At 45.0% G+C, this 24,807-nt stretch overlaps 2 protein-coding genes across 8 annotated transcripts in view; both read left to right on the top strand.

The window, feature by feature from the left end:
* LOC131344258 (pleckstrin homology-like domain family B member 3) overlaps positions 1–13,127 on the top strand; it is a 37,166-nt gene extending 24,039 nt beyond the window's left edge. For 2 of the 5 annotated variants that reach the window (XM_058376381.1, XM_058376379.1), the window contains 4 exons: positions 8,844–9,011; positions 9,291–9,501; positions 9,744–9,829; positions 12,962–13,127. In XM_058376381.1, the coding sequence (XP_058232364.1) occupies positions 8,844–9,011; positions 9,291–9,501; positions 9,744–9,829; positions 12,962–13,096 (600 nt within the window). In that variant the 3' untranslated portion in view covers positions 13,097–13,127. Of the gene's footprint in view, positions 1–8,843; positions 9,012–9,290; positions 9,537–9,743; positions 9,830–12,961 lie in introns of all 5 variants that reach the window. The other 3 variants (XR_009203303.1, XM_058376380.1, XM_058376383.1) reach the window with 3 other exon arrangements.
* A 5,906-nt stretch (positions 13,128–19,033) lies between these two features.
* The window catches only part of pabpc1a (poly(A) binding protein, cytoplasmic 1a), a 6,136-nt gene continuing 362 nt past the window's right edge, over positions 19,034–24,807 (top strand). The window contains exons 1-14 of one of the 3 annotated variants that reach the window (XM_058376498.1): positions 19,035–19,717; positions 20,448–20,641; positions 20,736–20,851; positions 20,977–21,116; positions 21,673–21,767; positions 21,880–22,017; positions 22,105–22,200; positions 22,436–22,708; positions 23,350–23,440; positions 23,530–23,643; positions 23,720–23,862; positions 24,074–24,158; positions 24,362–24,492; positions 24,636–24,755. In XM_058376498.1, coding sequence (XP_058232481.1) covers positions 19,525–19,717; positions 20,448–20,641; positions 20,736–20,851; positions 20,977–21,116; positions 21,673–21,767; positions 21,880–22,017; positions 22,105–22,200; positions 22,436–22,708; positions 23,350–23,440; positions 23,530–23,643; positions 23,720–23,862; positions 24,074–24,158; positions 24,362–24,492; positions 24,636–24,725 — 1,899 coding nt within the window. In that variant the 5' untranslated portion in view covers positions 19,035–19,524 and the 3' untranslated portion in view covers positions 24,726–24,755. Of the gene's footprint in view, positions 19,718–20,447; positions 20,642–20,735; positions 20,852–20,976; positions 21,117–21,672; positions 21,768–21,879; positions 22,018–22,104; positions 22,201–22,435; positions 22,738–23,072; positions 23,296–23,349; positions 23,441–23,529; positions 23,644–23,719; positions 23,863–24,073; positions 24,159–24,361; positions 24,493–24,635; positions 24,767–24,807 lie in introns of those variants that run through there. The other 2 variants (XM_058376499.1, XM_058376500.1) reach the window with 2 other exon arrangements.

Genomic DNA, 24,807 nt, shown 5'->3' with positions numbered 1-24,807 from the left:
TAGGGGATAGTGTGTAGGGTTTAGTGTGTAGGGGATAGTGTGTAGAGGATAGTGTGGAGAAGATAGTGTGTAGGGGTTAGTGTGTAGGGGTTAGTGTGTAGGGGATAGTGTATAGAGGGATTGTGTGTAGGGGATAGTGTATAGAGGGATATTGTGTGTAGAGGATAGTGTGGAGAAGATAGTGTGTAGGGGATAGTGTGTAGGGGATAGTGTATAGGGGATAGTGTGTAGAGGGTAGTGTGTAGGGGGATTGTGTGTAGGGGATAGTGTGTAGGGGATAGTGTATAGAGGGATATTGTGTGTAAGGGATAGTGTGTAGAGGATAGTGTGGAGAAGATAGTGTGTAGGGGTTAGTGTGTAGAGGATAGTGTGTAGGGGATAGTGTGTAGAGGGTAGTGTGTAGGGGGATAGTGTGTAGAGGATAGTGTGTAGGGGTTAGTGTGTAGAGGATAGTGTGTAGAGGGTAGTGTGTAGGGGTTAGTGTGTAGAGGATAGTGTGTAGGGGATAGTGTGTAGGGGATAGTGTGTAGAGGGTAGTGTGTAGGGGTTAGTGTGTAGGGGATAGTGTGTAGGGGATAGTGTGTAGGGGATAGTGTATAGGGTTAGTGTGTAGAGGATAGTGTGTAGGGGATAGTGTATAGGGTTAGTGTGTAGAGGATAGTGTGGAGAAGATAGTGTATAGGGTTAGTGTGTAGGGGTTAGTGTGTAGGGGATTGTGTGTAGGGTTTAGTGTGTAGGGGTTAGTGTGTAGGGGATAGTGTGTAGGGTTTAGTGTGTAGGGGATAGTGTGTAGAGGATAGTGTGGAGAAGATAGTGTATAGGGTTAGTGTGTAGGGGTTAGTGTGTAGGGGATAGTGTATAGAGGGATTGTGTGTAGGGGATAGTGTGTAGGGGTTAGTGTGTAGGGGATAGTGTGTAGGGGATAGTGTGTAGGGGTTAGTGTGTAGAGGATAGTGTGTAGGGGATAGTGTGTAGGGGATAGTGTATAGGGTTAGTGTGTAGAGGATAGTGTGTAGGGGATAGTGTATAGGGTTAGTGTGTAGAGGATAGTGTGGAGAAGATAGTGTATAGGGTTAGTGTGTAGGGGTTAGTGTGTAGGGGATAGTGTGTAGGGTTTAGTGTGTAGGGGTTAGTGTGTAGGGGATAGTGTATAGGGGATAGTGTGTAGAGGATAGTGTGGAGAAGATAGTGTATAGGGTTAGTGTGTAGGGTTTAGTGTGTAGGGGTTAGTGTGTAGGGGATAGTGTATAGAGGGATTGTGTGTAGGGGATAGTGTGTAGGGGATAGTGTGTAGGGGTTAGTGTGTAGGGGATAGTGTGTAGAGGATAGTGTGTAGAGGATAGTGTGTAGGGGTTAGTGTGTAGAGGATAGTGTGTAGGGGTGGTGTGTAGGGGATAGTGTGTAGGGGTTAGTGTGTAGGGGATAGTGTGTAGAGGATAGTTTGTAGAGGATAGTGTGTAGAGGATAGTGTGTAGGGGTTAGTGTGTAGGGGATAGTGTATAGGGGATAGTGTGTAGAGGAAAGTGTGAAGAAGATAGTGTGTAGGGGTTAGTGTGTAGGGAATAGTGTGTAGGGGTTAGTGTGTAGAGGATAGTGTGTAGAGGATAGTGTGTAGGGGATAGTGTATATGGTTAGTGTGTAGGGGTTAGTGTGTAGAACAGTGTGTAGATGATATTGTGTAGGGGATAGTGTATATGGTTAGTGAGTAGGGTTAAATGAGTAGGATTAGTGTGTAAGGGATAGTGTGTAGGGTTAGTGTGTAGGGGTTAGTGTGTAGGGGTTAGTGTGTAGGGTTAGTGTGTAGGGGTTAGTGAGTAGGGTTAGTGTAGGGGATAGTGAGTAGGGGTTATTGTGTAGGGAATAGGCTGTAGGGGATAGTGTATAGGGTTAGTGTGTAGAACATAGTGTGTAGATGATAGTGTGTAAGGTATAGTGTATAGAGGGATTGTGTGTAGGGGTTAGTGTGTAGAGGGATTGTGTGTAGGGGTTAGTGTGTAGGGTTTAGTGTGTAGGGGTTAGTGTGTAGGGGATAGTGTATAGAGGATAGTGTGTAGGGTTTAGTGTGTAGGGGATAGTGTATAGAGGGATTGTGTATAGGGGATAGTGTGTAGGGTTTAGTGTGTAGGGGTTAGTGTGTAGGGGATAGTGTATAGAGGGATTGTGTGTAGGGGATAGTGTATAGAGGGATTGTGTGTAGGGGATAGTGTGTAGGGGTTAGTGTGTAGGGGTTAGTGTATAGAGGGATTGTGTATAGGGGATAGTGTGTAGGGGGATTGTGTGTAGGGGTTAGTGTGTAGGGGATAGTGTATAGAGGGATTGTGTGTAGGGGATAGTGTGTAGGGGTTAGTGTGTAGGGGTTAGTGAGTAGGGTTAGTGTAGGGGATAGTGTGTAGGGGATAGTGAGTAGGGGTTATTGTGTAGGGGATAGTGTGTAGAGGATAGTGTGTAGAGGATAGTGTGTAGGGGTTAGTGTGTAGGGGTTAGTGTGTAGGGGTTAGTGTGTAGAGGGATTGTGTGTAGGGGTTAGTGTGTAGGGGTTAGTGTGTAGGGTTAGTGTGTAGGGGTTAGTGAGTAGGGTTAGTGTAGGGGATAGTGAGTAGGGGTTATTGTGTAGGGAATAGGCTGTAGGGGATAGTGTATAGGGTTAGTGTGTAGAACATAGTGTGTAGATGATAGTGTGTAAGGTATAGTGTATAGAGGGATTGTGTGTAGGGGTTAGTGTGTAGAGGGATTGTGTGTAGGGGTTAGTGTGTAGGGTTTAGTGTGTAGGGGTTAGTGTGTAGGGGATAGTGTATAGAGGATAGTGTGTAGGGTTTAGTGTGTAGGGGTTAGTGTGTAGGGGATAGTGTATAGAGGGATTGTGTATAGGGGATAGTGTGTAGGGTTTAGTGTGTAGGGGTTAGTGTGTAGGGGATAGTGTATAGAGGGATTGTGTGTAGGGGATAGTGTATAGAGGGATTGTGTGTAGGGGATAGTGTGTAGGGGTTAGTGTGTAGGGGTTAGTGTATAGAGGGATTGTGTATAGGGGATAGTGTGTAGGGGGATTGTGTGTAGGGGTTAGTGTGTAGGGGATAGTGTATAGAGGGATTGTGTGTAGGGGATAGTGTGTAGGGGTTAGTGTGTAGGGGTTAGTGAGTAGGGTTAGTGTAGGGGATAGTGTGTAGGGGATAGTGAGTAGGGGTTATTGTGTAGGGGATAGTGTGTAGAGGATAGTGTGTAGGGGTTAGTGTGTAGGGGTTAGTGTGTAGGGGTTAGTGTGTAGGGGATAGTGTATAGAGGGATTGTGTGTAGGGGTTAGTGTGTAGGGGTTAGTGTGTAGGGGTTAGTGTGTAGGGGATAGTGTGTAGAGGATAGTGTGTAGAGGATAGTGTGTAGGGGTTAGTGTGTAGGGGTTAGTGTGTAGGGGTTAGTGTGTAGGGGATAGTGTATAGGGTTAGCGTGTAGAGGATAGTGTGTAGGGGTTAGTGTGTAGGGGTTAGTGTGTAGGGGATAGTGTATAGGGTTAGCGTGTATGGGATAGTGTATAGGGTTAGTGTGTAGAGGATAGTGTGAAGAAGATAGTGTGTAGGGGATAGTGTATAGGGGATAGTGTGTAGAGGAAAGTGTGAAGAAGATAGTGTGTAGGGGTTAGTGTGTAGGGAATAGTGTGTAGATGATAGTGTGTAGGGGTTAGTGTGTAGGGAATAGTGTGTAGGGAATAGTGTGTAGGAAATAGTGTGTAGGGGTTAGTGTGTAGAACATAGTGTGTAGATGATAGTGTGTAGGGGATAGTGTATATGGTTAGTGTGTAGGGGTTAGTGTGTAGAACATAGTGTGTAGATGATAGTGTGTAGGGGATAGTGTATATGGTTAGTGAGTAGGGTTAAATGAGTAGGATTAGTGTGTAAGGGATAGTGTGTAGGGTTAGTGTGTAGGGGTTAGTGTATAGGGTTAGTGTGTAGGGGTTAGTGTGTAGGGAATAGGCTGTAGGGGATAGTGTATAGGGTTAGTGTGTAGGGGATAGTGTGTAGGGGTTAGTGTGTAGAACATAGTGTGTAGATGATAGTGTGTAAGGGATAGTGTATAGAGGGATTGTGTGTAGGGGTTAGTGTGTAGGGGATTGTGTGTAGGGGTTAGTGTGTAGGGGATAGTGTATAGAGGGATTGTGTATAGAGGGATTGTGTGTAGGGGTTAGTGTGTAGGGGTTAGTGTGTAGGGGTTAGTGTGTAGGGGGATAGTGTATAGAGGGATAGTGTGTAGGGGATAGTGTATAGAGGGATAGTGTGTAGGGGTTAGTGTGTAGGGGGATTGTGTGTAGGGTTTAGTGTGTAGGGGTTAGTGTGTAGGGGATAGTGTATAGAGGGATTGTGTGTAGGGGATTGTGTGTAGGGGTTAGTGTGTAGGGGATAGTGTGTAGGGGATAGTGTGTAGAGGGTAGTGTGTAGAGGATAGTGTGTAGAGGGTAGTGTGTAGAGGTTAGTGTGTAGGGGATAGTGTGTAGGGGATAGTGTATAGAGGGATTGTGTGTAGGGGTTAGTGTGTAGAGGATAGTGTGTAGGGGATAGTGTGTAGGGGATAGTGTGTAGAGGGTAGTGTGTAGAGGATAGTGTGTAGAGGGTAGTGTGTAGGGGTTAGTGTGTAGGGGATAGTGTGTAGGGGATAGTGTATAGAGGGATAGTGTGTAGGGGATAGTGTATAGGGTTAGTGTGTAGAGGATAGTGTGTAGGGGATAGTGTATAGGGGATAGTGTGTAGAGGGTAGTGTGTAGGGGTTAGTGTGTAGGGGGTAGTGTGTAGAGGGTAGTGTGTAGAGGGTAGTGTGTAGGGGTTAGTGTGTAGGGGATAGTGTGTAGAGGATAGTGTGTAGGGGATAGTGTATAGGGTTAGTGTGTAGAGGATAGTGTGTAGGGGATAGTGTATAGGGTTAGTGTGTAGAGGATAGTGTGGAGAAGATAGTGTATAGGGTTAGTGTGTAGAGGATAGTGTGTAGGGGATAGTGTATAGGGGATAGTGTGTAGAGGATAGTGTGTAGAGGGTAGTGTGTAGGGGTTAGTGTGTAGGGTTAGTGTGTAGAGGATAGTGTGTAGGGGATAGTGTATAGGGTTAGTGTGTAGAGGATAGTGTGTAGGGGATAGTGTATAGGGGATAGTGTGTAGAGGATAGTGTGTAGGGGATAGTGTATAGGGTTAGTGTGTAGAGGATAGTGTGTAGGGGATAGTGTGGAGAAGATAGTGTATAGGGTTAGTGTGTAGAGGATAGTGTGTAGGGGATAGTGTGGAGAAGATAGTGTATAGGGTTAGTGTGTAGGGGATAGTGTGTAGAGGGATAGTGTGTAGGGGATAGTGTATAGGGTTAGTGTGTAGAGGATAGTGTGTAGAGGATAGTGTGTAGGGGATAGTGTATAGGGGATAGTGTGTAGAGGATAGTGTGTAGGGGTTAGTGTGTAGGGGGATAGTGTGTAGAGGATAGTGTATAGGGTTAGTGTGTAGAGGATAGTGTGTAGGGGATAGTGTATAGGGTTAGTGTGTAGAGGATAGTGTGTAGAGGATAGTGTGTAGGGGATAGTGTATAGGGTTAGTGTGTAGAGGATAGTGTGGAGAAGATAGTGTATAGGGTTAGTGTGTAGGGGTTAGTGTGTAGGGGATAGTGTGTAGGGTTTTGTGTGTACGGGTTAGTGTGTAGGGGATAGTGTGTAGGGGATAGTGTATAGGGGATAGTGTGTAGAGGATAGTGTGGAGAAGATAGTGTATAGGGTTAGTGTGTAGGGGTTAGTGTGTAGGGGATAGTGTGTAGGGTTTAGTGTGTAGGGGTTAGTGTGTAGGGGATAGTGTATAGAGGGATTGTGTGTAGGGGATAGTGTGTAGGGTTTAGTGTGTAGGGGTTAGTGTGTAGGGGATAGTGTATAGAGGGATTGTGTGTAGGGGATAGTGTGTAGGGTTTAGTGTGTAGGGGTTAGTGTGTAGGGGATAGTGTATAGAGGGATTGTGTGTAGGGGATAGTGTATAGAGGGATAGTGTATAGGGGTTCGTGTGTAGGGGTTAGTGTGTAGGGGATAGTGTGTAGGGGATAGTGTATAGAGGGATTGTGTATAGGGGATAGTGTGTAGGGGATAGTGTGTAGGGGATAGTGTGTAGGGGATAGTTTATAGAGGGATTGTGTATAGGGGATAGTGTGTAGGGGTTAGTGTGTAGGGGATAGTGTATAGAGGGATTGTGTATAGGGGATAGTGTGTAGGGGTTAGTGTGTAGGGGTTAGTGTGTAGAGGATAGTGTGTAGGGGTTAGTGTGTAGGGGTTAGTGTGTAGGGGATAGTGTATAGGGGATAGTGTATAGGGGATAGTGTATAGGGTTAGCGTGTATGGGATAGTGTATAGGGTTAGTGTGTAGAGGATAGTGTGAAGAAGATAGTGTGTAGGGGTTAGTGTGTAGGGGTTAGTGTGTAGGGGTTAGTGTGTAGGGGATAGTGTATAGGGGATAGATGTCGGCGTGACGACAACTGAACACCCAGACACCCCGCAACGCCGTGACCCAGGTTCTCCACGTGTGCCCGAAGGTCAAAGTTCACCGTTAGGAAGAGCGGGACACCATGCTGCTGGAGGACACGCCCACCATTACACACAAACAAAATCCATCACAGTGACAAAGGGATTAAAGGAATAGATATAGATGATAGTGTGTAGGGGTTAGTGTGTAGAACATAGTGTGTAGATGATAGTGTGTAGGGGATAGTGTATATGGTTAGTGAGTAGGGTTAAATGAGTAGGATTAGTGTGTAAGGGATAGTGTGTAGGGTTAGTGTGTAGGGGTTAGTGTGTAGGGTTAGTGTAGGGGATAGTGTGTAGGGGATAGTGAGTAGGGGTTATTGTGTAGGGAATAGGCTGTAGGGGATAGTGTATAGGGTTAGTGTGTAGAACATAGTGTGTAGATGATAGTGTGTAAGGTATAGTGTATAGAGGGATTGTGTGTAGGGGTTAGTGTGTAGAGGGATTGTGTGTAGGGGTTAGTGTGTAGGGTTTAGTGTGTAGGGGTTAGTGTGTAGGGGATAGTGTATAGAGAGATTGTGTATAGAGGATAGTGTGTAGGGTTTAGTGTGTAGGGGTTAGTGTGTAGGGGATAGTGTGTAGGGTTTAGTGTGTAGGGGTTAGTGTGTAGGGGATAGTGTATAGAGGGATTGTGTGTAGGGGATAGTGTGTAGGGGTTAGTGTGTAGGGGTTAGTGTGTAGGGGATAGTGTATAGAGGGATTGTGTATAGGGGATAGTGTGTAGGGGATAGTGTGTAGGGGTTAGTGTATAGAGGGATAGTGTATAGGGGTTCGTGTGTAGGGGATAGTGTGTAGGGGTTAGTGTGTAGGGGATAGTGTGTAGGGGATAGTGTATAGAGGGATTGTGTATAGGGGATAGTGTGTAGGGTTTAGTGTGTAGGGGTTAGTGTATAGAGGGATAGTGTATAGGGGTTCGTGTGTAGGGGATAGTGTGTAGGGGTTAGTGTGTAGGGGATAGTGTGTAGGGGATAGTGTATAGAGGGATTGTGTATAGGGGATAGTGTGTAGGGGATAGTGTGTAGGGGATAGTGTGTAGGGGATAGTTTATAGAGGGATTGTGTATAGGGGATAGTGTGTAGGGGTTAGTGTGTAGGGGATAGTGTATAGAGGGATTGTGTATAGGGGATAGTGTGTAGGGGTTAGTGTGTAGGGGTTAGTGTGTAGAGGATAGTGTGTAGGGGTTAGTGTGTAGGGGTTAGTGTGTAGGGGATAGTGTATAGGGGATAGTGTATAGGGGATAGTGTATAGGGTTAGCGTGTATGGGATAGTGTATAGGGTTAGTGTGTAGAGGATAGTGTGAAGAAGATAGTGTGTAGGGGTTAGTGTGTAGGGGTTAGTGTGTAGGGGATAGTGTATAGGGGATAGATGTCGGCGTGACGACAACTGAACACCCAGACACCCTGCAACGCCGTGACCCAGGTTCTCCACGTGTGCCCGAAGGTCAAAGTTCACCGTTAGGAAGAGCGGGACACCATGCTGCTGGAGGACACGCCCACCATTACACACAAACAAAATCCATCACAGTGACAAAGGGATTAAAGGAATAGATATAGATGATAGTGTGTAGGGGATAGTGTGTAGGGGTTAGTGTGTAGAACATAGTGTGTAGATGATAGTGTGTAGGGGATAGTGTATATGGTTAGTGAGTAGGGTTAAATGAGTAGGATTAGTGTGTAAGGGATAGTGTGTAGGGTTAGTGTGTAGGGGTTAGTGTGTAGGGGTTAGTGTGTAGGGGATAGTGTGTAGGGGATAGTGAGTAGGGGTTATTGTGTAGGGAATAGGCTGTAGGGGATAGTATATAGGGTTAGTGTGTAGAACATAGTGTGTAGATGATAGTGTGTAAGGTATAGTGTATAGAGGGATTGTGTGTAGGGGTTAGTGTGTAGAGGGATTGTGTGTAGGGGTTAGTGTGTAGGGTTTAGTGTGTAGGGGTTAGTGTGTAGGGGATAGTGTATAGAGAGATTGTGTATAGAGGATAGTGTGTAGGGTTTAGTGTGTAGGGGTTAGTGTGTAGGGGATAGTGTGTAGGGTTTAGTGTGTAGGGGTTAGTGTATAGAGGGATTGTGTGTAGGGGATAGTGTGTAGGGGTTAGTGTATAGAGGGATTGTGTATAGAGGGATAGTGTGTAGGGGGATTGTGTGTAGGGGATAGTGTGTAGGGGATAGTGTATAGAGGGATAGTGTGTAGGGGTTAGTGTGTAGGGGTTAGTGTGTAGGGGATAGTGTGTAGGGGATAGTGTACAGGGGATAGTGTGTAGGGGGATTGTGTGTAGGGGTTAGTGTGTAGGGGATAGTGTGTGTTAATCTGTCTGTCTCTCATTGCAGGAGGAGAGGAAACGTCTCACTGTAGAGGATAGACAGGAGGAGCCGGACGACCCAAACACACACGCACACCTGAACACACCTGCATATACACACCTACACTCACAGGGACACACAAACTCACACTCAGAGGAGGAGCCTAAAGAGATCCACGCCCAGAACTCACCTGAGGTCTGTGTGTGTGTTTTCATCATCATACTCTTCTTTCAGTTGTTGCCTCTTTAAGAAATGTTCTCTTTAGAACCCTGCAGTGAGAACTCTTGAACACTTTCCGTTTGTATCCTTTTCTCCTTCTTTCTTTCCGTTCTCAGTTCACTCATCTTTCTGTCCTTATTCTGTTTAGATCTCTCACTTTTCACATCTCCTCTTTCCTTTACTCGTGTCCTTCCTTTAATCCCTTTGTCACTGTGATGGATTTTGTTTGTGTGTAATGGTGGGCGTGTCCTCCAGCAGCATGGTGTCCCTCTCTTCCTAACGGTGAACTTTGACCTTCGGGCACACGTGGAGAACCTGGGTCACGGCGTTGCGGGGTGTCTGGGTGTTCAGTTGTCGTCACGCCGATGTTGCGGTTTCCTGACAAAGCGAGGCGGCCGAGTGAAGACGTGGAGGAGGAGATGGTTCCTCTTTGACTTGGACCATCGCAGACTGGCGTATTACACCGGTGAGGAACATCACGGAACTGGACGCATCCCAAGAGTACTTACAGTTTATAACCTACCCTCGTGCACTTCCCTTAAAAACTCCACTAGGAAGTGTGTATCAGTGCAACCTACTGAGGCTCATCCTCGTTCTCTCGGTCACTGACTCCGCCCTGAGGGAGGTGCTGAGGTTCTCTCGTATTGTGTGAGTGTGAAACTTCAGAACCCTGATGGAGCTGATGATGAACCTGTTTCTGTGTCTCAGATCAGGATGAGAAGAAGCTGAAGGGGGTCATCTACTTCCAGGCCATAGAGGAAGTTTATTACGATCATCTCCGAACCGCAAATACGGTTATCCTTATTTATTCTGCTCACTCCATCCTCACTCCCCCTTTACTGATCACTCCATCCTCACTCCCCCTTTACTGATCACTCCATCCTCACTTCCCCTTTACTGATCACTCCATCCTCACTTCCCCTTTACTGATCACTCCATCCTCACTCCCCCTTTACTGATCACTCCATCCTCACTTCCCCTTTACTGATCACTCCATCCTCACTTCCCCTTTACTGATCACTCCATCCTCACTCCCCCTTTACTGATCACTCCATCCTCACTTCCCCTTTACTGATCACTCCATCCTCACTTCCCCTTTACTGATCACTCCATCCTCACTCCCCCTTTACTGATCACTCCATCCTCACTTCCCCTTTACTGATCACTCCATCCTCACTTCCCCTTTACTGATCACTCCATCCTCACTCCCCCTTTACTGATCACTCCATCCTCACTTCCCCTTTACTGATCACTCCATCCTCACTCCCCCTTTACTGATCACTCCATCCTCACTTCCCCTTTACTGATCACTCCATCCTCACTTCCCCTTTACTGATCACTCCATCCTCACTTCCCCTTTACTGATCACTCCATCCTCACTCCCCCTTTACTGATCACTCCATCCTCACTTCCCCTTTACTGATCACTCCATCCTCACTCCCCCTTTACTGATCACTCCATCACTCCCCCTTTACTGATCACTCCATCCTCACTCCCCCTTTACTGATCACTCCATCACTCCCCCTTTACTGATCACTCCATCCTCACTTCCCCTTTACTGATCACTCCATCACTCCCCTTTACTGATCACTCCATCCTCACTTCCCCTTTACTGATCACTCCATCCTCACTCCCCCTTTACTGATCACTCCATCCTCACTCCCCCTTTACTGATCACTCCATCCTCACTCCCCCTTTACTGATCACTCCATCCTCACTCCCCCTTTACTGATCACTCCATCCTCACTCCCCCTTTACTGATCACTCCATCCTCACTTCCCCTTTACTGATCACTCCATCCTCACTCCCCCTTTACTGATCACTCCATCCTCACTCCCCCTTTACTGATCACTCCATCACTCCCCTTTACTGATCACTCCATCCTCACTTCCCCTTTACTGCTCACTCCATCACTCCCCCTTTACTGCTCACTCCATCACTCCCCCTTTACTGATCACTCCATCCTCACTTCCCCTTTACTGATCACTCCATCCTCACTTCCCCTTTACTGATCACTCCATCCTCACTCCCCCTTTACTGATCACTCCATCCTCACTCCCCCTTTACTGCTCACTCCATCACTCCCCTTTACTGATCACTCCATCCTCACTTCCCCTTTACTGATCACTCCATCACTCCCCCTTTACTGATCACTCCATCACTCCCCCTTTACTGATCACTCCATCCTCACTCCCCCTTTACTGATCACTCCATCCTCACTCCCCCTTTACTGATCACTCCATCCTCACTCCCCCTTTACTGATCACTCCATCCTCACTCCCCCTTTACTGATCACTCCATCCTCACTCCCCCTTTACTGCTCACTCCATCACTCCCCTTTACTGATCACTCCATCCTCACTCCCCCTTTACTGATCACTCCATCACTCCCCCTGTACTGATCACTCCATCCTCACTTCCCCTTTACTGATCACTCCATCCTCACTCCCCCTTTACTGATCACTCCATCCTCACTCCCCCTTTACTGATCACTCCATCCTCACTCCCCCTTTACTGATCACTCCATCCTCACTCCCCCTTTACTGATCACTCCATCACTCCCCTTTACTGATCACTCCATCCTCACTTCCCCTTTACTGATCACTCCATCACTCCCCTTTACTGATCACTCCATCACTCCCCCTTTACTGATCACTCCATCCTCACTCCCCCTTTACTGATCACTCCATCACTCCCCCTTTACTGATCACTCCATCCTCACTCCCCCTTTACTGATCACTCCATCCTCACTCCCCCTTTACTGATCACTCCATCACTCCCCTTTACTGATCACTCCATCCTCACTCCCCCTTTACTGCTCACTCCATCACTCCCCTTTACTGCTCACTCCATCACTTCCCCTTTACTGATCACTCCATCCTCACTTCCCCTTTACTGATCACTCCATCCTCACTCCCCCTTTACTGATCACTCCATCCTCACTCCCCCTTTACTGATCACTCCATCCTCACTCCCCCTTTACTGATCACTCCATCCTCACTCCCCCTTTACTGATCACTCCATCCTCACTCCCCCTTTACTGCTCACTCCATCACTCCCCCTTTACTGATCACTCCATCCTCACTTCCCCTTTACTTATCACTCCATCCTCACTCCCCCTTTACTGATCACTCCATCCTCACTCCCCCTTTACTGATCACTCCATCCTCACTCCCCCTTTACTGATCACTCCATCCTCACTCCCCCTTTACTGCTCACTCCATCACTCCCCCTTTACTGATCACTCCATCCTCACTCCCCCTTTACTGATCACTCCATCCTCACTCCCCCTGTACTGCTCACTCCATCCTCACTTCCCCTTTACTGATCACTCCATCCTCACTTCCCCTTTACTGCTCACTCCATCACTCCCCTTTACTGATCACTCCATCCTCACTCCCCCTGTACTGCTCACTCCATCACTCCCCTTTACTGATCACTCCATCCTCACTCCCCCTTTACTGCTCACTCCATCACTCCCCTTTACTGATCACTCCATCCTCACTCCCCCTGTACTGATCACTCCATCCTCACTCCCCCTTTACTGATCACTCCATCACTCCCCTTTACTGATCACTCTATCCTCACTTCCCCTTTACTGATCACTCCATCCTCACTCCCCCTTTACTGCTCACTCCATCACTCCCCTTTACTGATCACTCTATCCTCACTCCCCCTGTACTGATCACTCCATCCTCACTCCCCCTGTACTGATCACTCCATCCTCACTCCCCCTGTACTGATCACTCCATCCTCACTCCCCCTGTACTGATCACTCCATCCTCACTCCCCTTTACTGATCACTCCATCCTTATTTCCCCTTGTTTATCTTGCTGCACTTTCTCACTCTTACCCGGTTACGTTTTCATTCCTCGTTTTCCTTCTTCATTTATTCATTCTTTTGTTTTTCTCCCCTCCTCTCCTCAGTCGCCTCGGCCAAGTCTGACGTTCTGCGTGAAGACGTACGAGCGTCTGTTTTTCCTCGTGGCTCCGAGTGCAGAGAGCATGCGCATCTGGATGGACGTGATCGTAACAGCAACGGATGAACATAGCCGCTACTGAACCCTCACACACGCACACACACACACACACACACACTGACATGAACATTATTTCTGTATGACTGTGTAATCAGTGAGATGTTTCATCTGGACATAAAAGTTGTAAATGTTTTAAAAAAGGAGCAGTGGAGCAGTGTAGTGCACTTAATCTGAGGGACGTTCTGATATCAGAGAGCAGTGCAGTGTGGAGGAGCATCTGCCAAAAGGATGTTAATCACAATCTGGTTTATGGGAATGTATCACAGTTAAAACAGGACCTTCACCTTTAATACGGCACTGTATATTTAAAGAGCACAACTTACCCAGAATGCATTGCTGCAGTTTTGCTAAAGATAAGCGCGCGGTGAGAACAGTAGTGAGACTGCTGCCATCTAGTGGTCACTTTCAGGAACTGATTGAGCAACACTACATTTATCTGTTTTTGTTTTAATTTATTTTCTAATTACAGTTCAGTGTCAAAGTTAAGATGTAAAATGTTTAATAGAAAAATATAACAAAATGAAATATCACAGTGTGTGTTTCCTGTTTCCTCAAAACTGCACAAATATGATCTCTAATGCATTTCACACGAATTTCTTAAATAATTTCAACAGACTTCATGCATCTTCAGTAAGCTCTTCATCCTGGTGAGGATCTCTGGTGCATCCAGAGTCTATCCCAGGAAAATTGGGTGCACCTGAATAACACACCAGCTGATCACAGGGCACCACACACACACACACACACACATATACACTCACACTGGACATTGAACCTGAGACTCTACCTTCTGCACCACTCTGCTGTAGATCACTCTGTGTGTTTGTGTCTCAGAACAGATGTCTACAATTGAGTGCAAAAGTTTGCACACCCTTAAACCAAAATGGAAGGCAGCAAACATTTAAATGATCATAACAATGGTCAAGACATGGGGACTTCCGGTCAGGAACCGCATGGAGTAGATGCAGAAAATAGGCGCTCCGATTAACATTCAATCTCTTTACTCCTTTATCCCCCCCAGTGTGTCAAGTTTACTTGCTGAGGTATTATATTTTTATACCCTACCCCACGGTCACCTATTTCTGACATATAATGGCTACTAGGAGTGTTAAAACCGGGAGAAAGGACGACTCTGCGACTGCTTTAACGGTCGAGGCTATCTCCGAGCTGCTGGATAAGCACCGTGTAGCGTTAGCGGGCGAATTTAAATCTTCATTTAGCTTACTGGAAACGAGACTGGACCAGATTCAAGCTAAAGTAGAAGACCACGGTCAACGCTTACCTTCATTAGAACTCGTTACGGATGACCTGAGCCAGCGTGTAAGCGAGCTGGAAAACATATGCTCCGGCCTTCGGGAAAATAACTCCAAGTTACTGGCCAAAGTCGTAGAAGGCCGAAGCAGGAGACAAAACCTGCGTGTTCTCGGCCTCCCAGAATCTACTGAAGGTGGACTCCTTACCGAATTCTTCTCTAAATTTCTGTGTGAGGTGTTCGGGAGTGAAATTCTCCCATCCCCACCAGAGATCGACAGAGCCCACCGTATACCTGCATCCAAACCCGTCTCAGGACAGAGCCCTCGCCCGGTCATTCTCCGTGTACACCGGTACCAGGTTAAAGAACTTTTGATTCGGGAGGCACGGCAGAGAGGGAAGCTGGAATACCGCGCTCAGCAGATCCGGGTCGTTTTAAGTTTTAAGCCAGCGAGCCAAGTATAGATTTTTTCTTTCTTCTATTTTTAATGCCTTATGGGTTACATGTTTGTTCTAAAGGTGTTTTTCTAGAGACACACTGTGACGTATTTTTTTCTTTCAGTATTGGAGTGTTGATATTTGGAATTTATTATCTAATTTTTAGATCATGTAAATTATATACAGAGTTAAGGATGGTGTGCTGAGCGACAGGAAGATTTGTTTGGTGAATTATGGACGTGTGGAAGAGCTTGCTGCTTTGTTTTTTAGCAGCTATCTTGTTGGGTTTGTGGGGCAGCGGGGTGTGGGGGGTTTGGGATGTGGGTTCTCCAAAGCCAGTACTTTGTTAGAATTGTTTAGACAGTCTATCTTTCGTTTGTCTGTTTGTGTTTTACACTTTTATTTTAAGGCAGTCACTTGGCATTACAATATAATCTATGCTTACCAACCTGCACTCCCTTTCAGTGATAATGAATAGTTCTTTAAACATTGTGAGCTGGAATGTTAAGGGACTAAACCATCCGGTCAAAAGAAGGAAGGTGCTCTCACACCTTCAACAACTTAACACCACAACTGCCTTTTTACAAGAAACTCACATTCGCAGTTCTGATAACTCTGGCCTTACGTTACACTGGGGTGGGCAGCAATACCACTCGACCTTTCAGGCCGAGGCTAGGGGGGTTTCAATTCTTATTAACCCAAACATCTCTTTTGAGCACCATAATGTTATTCCGGATAAGTTTGGTCGCTATATCATAGTCTCAGGGAAATTATTTAATACTAACGTAGTGCTGGCCAATTTATATGCTCCTAACTATGATGATGCTTCCTTCTTCAAACGTTTCTGTTCTGCTTTACCAGATCTGAGCTCATACTCTCTCATATTAGGGGGAGACTTTAATTGCTGTTTGGATCCTTTACCCTTATAGGAAAGAGGGATAAAGACCTGACAGAGTGCTCTTCATATAGACCAATCTCTCTGCTTAATGTGGATGTTAAAATCCTTGCTAAAGTTCTAGGTCTTACCATATGGAATGGGAGCATCTATTTAGGGCCTTAGAAAAATTCAATTTTGGACCATGTTTTATCACATGGGTCAGATTATTATATTCAAGCCCTACCACTTCAGTCTTGATGAATTTACAGCAATCTCAACCATTCAGCCTTCAGCGGGGAACTCGTCAAGGATGTCCTCTAAGTCATCTTTCAGGATATAAACTGAATTTGCACAAGAGTGAACTGTTTCTGCTAAACAGTGAATGCACAACCTCCCTTTCAAGATAGTGAAAAATCAGTTTACCTATCTTGGTATCACAGTTACAAGAAAACATAAGCACCTTTTTAAAGAAAACTTTCTTGGGTTGTTAAATCAAACAAAAAGGGACTTGGGACAATGGTCACCACTGTCCATGTCCCTGGTGGGCCAAATTAATGTGATTAAGATGAACATTCTCCCTAAATTCCTATATCTTTTTCAGTCTGTACCTGTTTTTATTCCTAAATCTTACTTCAATGCACTGGATTCAGTTATATCATCTTACCTTTGGAAAGGTAAACATCCTCGATTGAACAAGTTTCTACTTCCAAGATCTAAAATTTGGTGGCATGCCTCTACCCAATTTTCGTTTATATTACTGGGCAGCAAACATTCGTTCTCTCACCTTTTGGGCATATTTCCACAACCAACCTAATCGGCCTGCCTGGGTGGAAATGGAGATAAACTCTCCATTTCTCCATCTCTCTAAAAACCTCTCTGTCTCTGCACTTCTTGGATCTGCACTCCCCATCCCCCCAATTAAATCAATCAATAATTCAGTTATTAGACATACTCTGAGAGTATGGGCTCAGTTCAGAAAGTGTAGTGGTTCTTTGGGCTTTTCTCTCTCCAGCCCTATCATCTCTAACCATGATCTCTTCCAACCTTCTTTACATGATTCAGTATTTCAAGAATGGTACAGTAAAGGCATTAGGCTCTGCAAAGATCTTTAATCTATCCAAATCTCACTTTTTCAGATATTTGCAAATAAGACACTTCATTAGTTCTTCGATACCAAACTTCCCTGAGGCTCCGGATGCAAATATTATAGATAATCTCCTCTGTCTGTCCCCACTGCGTAAAGACCTAATATCCACTATTTATAGCATATTAATGGGTTTGAGCTACACTACTTTGAATAAAATTAAAACTGCTTGGGAAAAAGACCTAAATCTGACACTGTCAGATGACACATGGAACTGGATTCTCAAGCTCGTCAACTCGACCTCCTCATGTGACCTCCGGCACTCTTTATTACAGTTTAAGGTTGTACATAGGGCTCATCTCTCCAAAGTTAAGGTCTCTCGCTTCTACCCAGATGTCGACCCCTGCTGTGATAAATGTAAAAATGGAGAGGCGTCTCTCATTCATATGTATTGGCCATGCCCTAATTTGGAAATATTCTGGAGGGATGTCTTTAAAACCCAGTCTTGTGTACTGAGTTGCAATCTTGAACCAGACCCCCTGGTTGCTCTTTTTGGCTTTACTGGAGAGGCGTCTAACCCCAGCTAAACGTAGATTATTGTCTTTTGCATCCCTCCTGTCCAGGCACTCTCTTTTATTTAAGTGGAAAGATGCCACATCACCCAACCACGTCCAGTGGCTCAGAGATATTATGTCCTGTTTGTCCCTGGAGAAGATCCATTATTCAGTCCGTAATTCGGGTTTGAAATTTCATCAGGTGTGGGGGCCCTTCCTTCACTTTTTTCATATAAATTTATAGTTTAACCCCCTTTTATTTATTTGATTGATTGGTTTTCTCAGGTGTATGACTTTTGATTTTTTTTACTTTATTTATTTATTTTTTCTTTTCCATTCTCCTCTTCCTCTTTCTTTGCACACATAACCTAGACTTCCAGCTCCAGTTGTTATTTCTCTTTGTCAATGTATTTTTTTTTCTCTCTCTCTTTCTTTTTGTTTTACAATTATGCTTGGTGTTTAGCCTTTTTTTCTTTTCTTTTTTCTTTTTTTTTGACCTGTAAGGCTGGCTTGGAGTTGGGGTTGGGTTAGGGCCGTAGAGGTGTGTGTTAGGGGTTTATAAATAAGATAATGTAAGTGTGCCTTGAAAAGCACACCACATATCTACTGTGTATGTCATTTCCCTGTTTAAAAATCAATACAAATATTGTTGAAAAGGAAAAATGGTCGACATGAATTAGAAAAAAAAGCCAGATGACATTCTAAAGGTTTCTGCCCCCCCTCTGGAATGTGATATACAGTGCACATATAAAAAGTCTACACAGCCCTGTTAAAACAGCATCCAAAAATCCAAGATAGTCAGAACTTCTACTGCATCCTAAAGTACAATGTAAAAAAAATTAGTGAAAAACAATAATAAACATTTTTTCATCATAAACAGGGAAAACAGTATTCAAATGCGTTTATGCTCCGAATGAACCAATCACATTTAATCTCATGTTTAAAAGTAATTATGGTGCTGTGGTCATCACTCTAGTGGTTCTGATGAACTCCAAATATAGACCAGCTCTTCCTGTATGTGTTTGTGACTGCCGAAGCCATGGTCCACAGAGATCTTACAAAGCATGCAGGGTATCTTGCTTGTTAAAGGACTCAGCAGAGGAGTCTGTCACTGACACACAGGTAAAAAGGGGCAGGACATCACCAGAAACCAGATGTCCTTCCAATATTTATAAAAGGACGTGGCTAAAACGCTCCTGAAGGAGCTGCAGGAAGATCTGACTCCAAGCTGGGAAGGATGACTAGGCCAAGCCATTTCTAATAAGTTAAATAAATAAATCCAAGCTCAACTATAAAACCACAAACCGTGTTGCACAGTGTGTTATGGTCTGATGAGACGGTTCAATAATAATATCATTCTAAAAGGCGATGATGAAGCAGACCACCGAAAGAACCTTCTCATGCTGCTAAAACTCTGTGGGGTAAATCCTAAAGGTTCAGAGATGAAATGGTCAAAGTATTATAATTTTACATAGCTGTGACGTCACAACACCTAAAAGAGTTTGTTATTTAATTCGTCACTTCTCGGAAAGCAGCTGTAAAAAATTAAAACAGAAGGTAAGAAGTAGTGAGATAATTATTTATTTATAACTGATCATTCCTAATTGTATTATTTATTGTTGATAATTATATTATTTTGCCCTAACTGATGATTTTATAATGCTTTATTTCACGTGTCTTTAAACTCTACGTACTTTTTAAAAAGCGACTTCCGGAGGAAAAAGTATTTTTTCAGTGAAACTCGGTTTCCGGTTCCGCCCCTCTTCCTTTTAGTGCTGTGGTGAGCGCGTGTGCCTCGGAGCGAGCCTCGGCACACATCTTATTAAAAAAATCAAAAATACAAAAAAAAATTACAAAACAGAAAATCAACAAAAAATCTATTTTCGTCTTTGTAACCGGGACTTGGTGAAGCAGTAAGTTCGCAGCGGGATTATCAGCTTTAGCTAACGGAGCAGGTTAGCGAAACTAGCAGCGTTCTGATTTGAAGGGATTAGCTTAGTGTGCTAGCCGATTAGCATTAGCTAAAGCTAGGTCGTTGGTGTTAATCTGTCTTTAATGTTTTATTCTGAGAAAATTGTCTGTTAAAATTCGTCTCTAGCCCAGATCGATTTGTTTGCGTTCAAATAATTAACAGTCCGCCCAGTTACCATAGTTACCGAGCGTTTAAATTAGCCAGCTAGCTTGTTTGGCCTAAACCGTGGCCCGTGCGTTTCCGGTCGATCAGTGCGCGTGTACACTAGTTGAAGATGAACCCCAGCGCTCCCAGTTATCCCATGGCGTCTCTGTATGTGGGTGATCTGCACCCTGACGTCACCGAGGCCATGCTGTACGAGAAGTTCAGCCCCGCAGGTCCGATCCTGTCCATCCGTGTGTGCAGGGACATGATGACCCGCCGCTCGCTCGGGTACGCCTACGTCAACTTCCAGCAGCCCGCCGACGGTGAGAGTCCAGTACAGGGTTATATCCGTGTTTTATACACCGAGTGTACTGACCATTCACTTCCAAGAGCTGTGAGAGATTTAAACCCTCTCTGTTCTTCCTCACACAGGAGTGTTTATATTGATGGTGGTACAGATCCGGATTTAAACACTGCACTGATTCACTGTTATAAAGTGCACAGTAATGATGTGATGAGATTTCAATGATGTGATGTTAATCTTTGTATTCAGAAACTAACTGGACCTTTATGTCCCTGTGTGGATGGGGTTAAATCTTATTGGGTTTCTGGGTAGTTTCTTACTGTACAGGTGCTCCCTTTTTTATTTTATTTCCATTTCTTTATATATATATATATATATATGTTTGTGTGTTCTCCATCCTCTAGGAAAACTACAGGATGAATTTCTTGTTCTTTTTCTCCAGACTCATTTCTCTTCATCTCTTTATAAATTCCACAATCTTAGTGTTATACTGAGAATTTTTGTACCAGCTCTAATCCAACCTTTCTGTTGTCTAATCTTATAATGATGAACTCGGTCTTAAAACTGAAATGTAGTATTTTTAGGAGATTTTTTTTTGTGAAAGTAAACAATGACATTCACTCTGTACATGTAAATGTGTAAACATGGCTGTTTGTGGCTCTCTGTACACTACTAAGCAGTAAAGTGATCTGGGGTGAAAGTGTGGTTTCGTTCTGAAGCTAACGAGCTGTCCTGGACTTTTCCTTCAGCTGAGCGAGCTCTGGACACCATGAACTTTGACGTGATTAAGGGACGTCCTGTACGCATCATGTGGTCCCAGAGAGACCCCTCACTGAGGAAGAGCGGTGTCGGAAACATCTTCATCAAGAACCTCGACAAGTCCATCGATAACAAGGCTCTGTATGACACCTTCTCAGCATTTGGGAACATCTTGTCCTGCAAGGTTTGGCTTTCCTACCTCTGTGTGTGTGTGTGTTTAAGTAGTGCCAGCATCTTGCATTGTGAAGTGTGTCTATAACAGTCTGCATCTCCTGAAGGTGGTTTGTGATGAAAACGGCTCTAAGGGTTATGGCTTCGTGCACTTTGAGACCCACGAGGCTGCAGAGAGAGCGATAGAGAAAATGAACGGCATGCTGCTCAACGATCGCAAAGTGTACGACTCATAAGTATACACACATCTAACTGCCTGACTGTGTGTTTCACTAACGTGTACATTTGGTCATTTAGTAGGATGTAATGTGTAGCTGGTGCTGTTGGCGTGTGTGTGTGGCATTATAGGTTTGTTGGACGCTTTAAATCCCGTAAAGAGCGTGAGGCGGAGATGGGGGCTCGCGCCAAAGAGTTTACAAACGTCTACATTAAGAACTTTGGTGAGGACATGGACGATGACAAACTCAAGGACATCTTCAGCAAATTTGGTGAGTGTGTATACATGTATGTGTGTGTATACTACGTAGTTAAAACCCAGTGCTTTAATATTACTCATTTGTCTGAAGGCTTTGTTTATGAATGCACTGTTCACAGTGCATTATGGGTAATCTATGCACTTCTCACATACTGAGGATAAGACCGTATGGACATGTCTTTGCAAACTGTGGTATAGTGTTTGGGGCACAGCCCTAACAACGTTCTAGTCATAATCAATCATTTATTTATATAGCACTTATTAACAACTTCAGATTGACCAAAGTGCTTTACAACACAAATAAAGAAGTCAAACAATAGGAAAAAGAAATCAACACAAGCTGTTAAAATAAAAATAAACTTGTAAAATTAAGAAATAAGTATGGATAGACAATTAAACAGAAAGCATAAAACAAAAAATTAGGAGTATAATCAACAACAGTAAGAATATAGATCAGCATAGGATAAAACAGAATACAGTTATAAATAAAAGAAACACCTTATCTATAATTAGTGCTGTAATGTAGCATTTGAGACACAGCCTGAGTCGTGTGTGTGTGTGTGTGTCAGGGCCTGCACTGAGTATCCGGGTCATGACCGATGAGAGTGGAAAATCCAAAGGCTTCGGCTTTGTGAGCTTTGAGAGGCACGAGGACGCACAGAGGGTGAGTGTACCCTACGACAAAGTCTACTAGTGTAGAGGAAGTGGAAACTAATGAACTTGTGGCTCTGGGGTTCAGGTTAAGAGTGTGTGTGTGTGTGTGTGTGTGTGTGTAGGCTGTGGATGAGATGAATGGAAAGGAGCTGAACGGGAAACAGGTGTATGTGGGCCGGGCACAGAAAAAAGGTGAGAGGCAGACTGAACTGAAACGCAAGTTTGAGCAGATGAAGCAGGACCGCATGACTCGCTACCAGGTATGAACGAACAAACACGCGCGCGCGCGCACACACACACACACACACACACACACAGACAGAGCTAATGTCCCTTCTGTTCTATAGGGTGTGAACTTGTATGTGAAGAATCTGGATGATGGTCTCGATGACGAACGTCTACGCAAAGAGTTCTCTCCTTTTGGAACCATCACCAGTGCCAAGGTAACGTACCCCTGACTGCTCATCTTTAACCACCTGTGACTGATCATCCAATGCATCATTGTCTATTCTCAAGTTCACAACCAAATGTTTTGATTTAAATATAAAATTTATGGTGTTAATATGAAGGTGAAAATTGTTTATCTTTTTTTTAAAAAAGAAAGCAGTGTTGGGTCAGTAGTGTTAAGGCAGTGTTATTGGACACTGTTATTGTTAATGTCTCTTCTGCCCCCTGCAGGTGATGATGGAGGGTGGTCGCTCCAAAGGGTTTGGCTTTGTATGTTTCTCATCTCCAGAGGAAGCAACAAAGGCAGTGACTGAGATGAACGGGCGTATCGTAGCCACCAAACCGCTGTATGTAGCTCTGGCACAGCGTAAAGAGGAGCGCCAAGCTCACCTCACCAACCAGTACATGCAGAGGATGGCTAGCGTGCGTGCCGTCCCCAACCCTGTCCTCAACCCCTATCAGCCCGCACCACCGTCCGGGTACTTCATGGCTGCCATTCCTCAGGTATACACACACACACTGTTATTCCTCAGGTATACACACACACACTGTTATTCCTCAGGTATACACACACACGCACACTGTTATTCCTCAGGTATACACACACACACTGTTATTCCTCAGGTATACACACACACACTGTTATTCCTCAGGTATACACACACACGCACACTGTTATTCCTCAGGTATACACACGCACACTTATTCCTCAGGTATACACACGCACACTGTTATTCCTCAGGTATACACACACACGCACACTGTTATTCCTCAGGTATACACACACACGCACACTGTTATTCCTCAGGTATACACACGCACACTTATTCCTCAGGTACACACACACGCGCACACTGTTATTCCTCAGGTATACACACACGCGCACACTGTTATTCCTCAGGTACACACACACGCGCACACTGTTATTCCTCAGGTACACACACGCGCACACTGTTATTCCTCAGGTACACACACGCGCACACTGTTATTCCTCAGGTACACACACACGCGCACACTGTTATTACATAAAATTAAAAATTACTCAGTTAGCAATTTGTCATTACAAAGTGAGTTAACTGCTCTGTGTGTGTGTGTGTGTGTGTGTGTGTGTGTGTGTGTGTGTGTGTGTGTGTATCTTGTGATAGGCTCAGAACAGAGCTGCCTATTATCCAAGCAGTCAGTTGGCGCAGCTCCGCCCGAGTCCCCGCTGGGCCACACAGAGCGTCCGGCCACAGCGTGAGTTGCAGTTACACCCAGCACCCCCCCACCCCCACCCCCCTTTCTGTTGTACTTTGATGAGGTAATGTTGTATTCCCTGTGTGTAGATTTCCAGAACATGCCGAATGCCATCCGTCCTGCAGCGCCACGTCCACAGACCTTTGGAACCCTCCGCCCCACGGCCAATCAGGTGCCACGCATGATGGCATCACAGCGCATGGGTGAGTCTCAAACAGACATTTTACCATTTATATTTCAGCAGTATTCCTGACTGTGTGTGTATGTGTGTGTGTGTAGCATCTCAGCCCCTAGGGCCGCGCCCAGCGAATGCAGGAGCAGCTACAGCTGCTGCACCAGTGCGAGCGGTGCAGCAGTACAAGTACACACCTGGAGTACGCAACACACAACAACACCTGGCCACACAAGTACCCCTGCCACAGGTACATACACACCCTTGCTGCCATTTGCGCAACAGTGTGTGTTTCAGTGGAGTGAGAGAGACTGTGAAAATCCCTGGTGCTGCTCTAATGTTCAATATAATCAGCATGTTTACTGTGTTGAGGTGTGTGTGAGAGAATGATGTGATGTTTGTGTGTGTATAATAGATAGATATGCATATTAACAGTGGTGTGTGTGTGTGTGTGTTATCAGGCTGCAGTGCATGTGCAGGGTCAGGAGCCTCTCACAGCCTCCATGCTGGCTGCTGCCCCCCCACAGGAGCAGAAGCAGATGCTGGGTAAGTTACACACCTCACAGGTACCTTGCATGGAGTGTGTGTGCGTGTGCACATGTACATCCTACAGGTGTAGTGTAGGGACATGCTATTAAGGAATTGCAGTACTTCTACACTTTCCTTGCTTTTTCCTTCTCACTTTAACAGTACATAGTGCCCCCAACTTACACACACACTCTAAAACAGTCTCCTTTGTTTGTGTGTAGGTGAGCGTCTCTTCCCTTTGATCCAGAACATGCACCCGAATTTGGCTGGGAAAATCACCGGCATGCTGCTGGAGATCGACAACTCAGAACTGCTGCACATGCTTGAGTCTCCGGAGTCTCTGCGCTCCAAGGTACGTACATACACACACACACACACACACACACACACACAGACAAGGAAGAACTAGGCTAGGAAGAAATCTAAACTTCGGGATAGTCACAAATGTTATTAGGGATCTTGCTTTTGTGGTTTGTCATAATTTTGTGTGTGTAGGTGGATGAGGCGGTGGCTGTGCTGCAGGCTCACCAGGCCAAGGAGAACGCTCAGAAATCCGTGAGCAGTACCGCTGTTCCTGCTGTTTAATCACAAACAAGGAGTTTTAATAAGTATCAGGTGTGTATCAGGTATGTACTTATGAACACACACAGACTCCATGTGTAAGTGT

This window comes from Hemibagrus wyckioides, linkage group LG23 (assembly GCF_019097595.1).
Source record: "Hemibagrus wyckioides isolate EC202008001 linkage group LG23, SWU_Hwy_1.0, whole genome shotgun sequence".
Taxonomy (NCBI): Eukaryota; Metazoa; Chordata; class Actinopteri; order Siluriformes; family Bagridae; genus Hemibagrus; species Hemibagrus wyckioides.
This window is presented reverse-complemented; position numbering and strand designations above follow the sequence as displayed.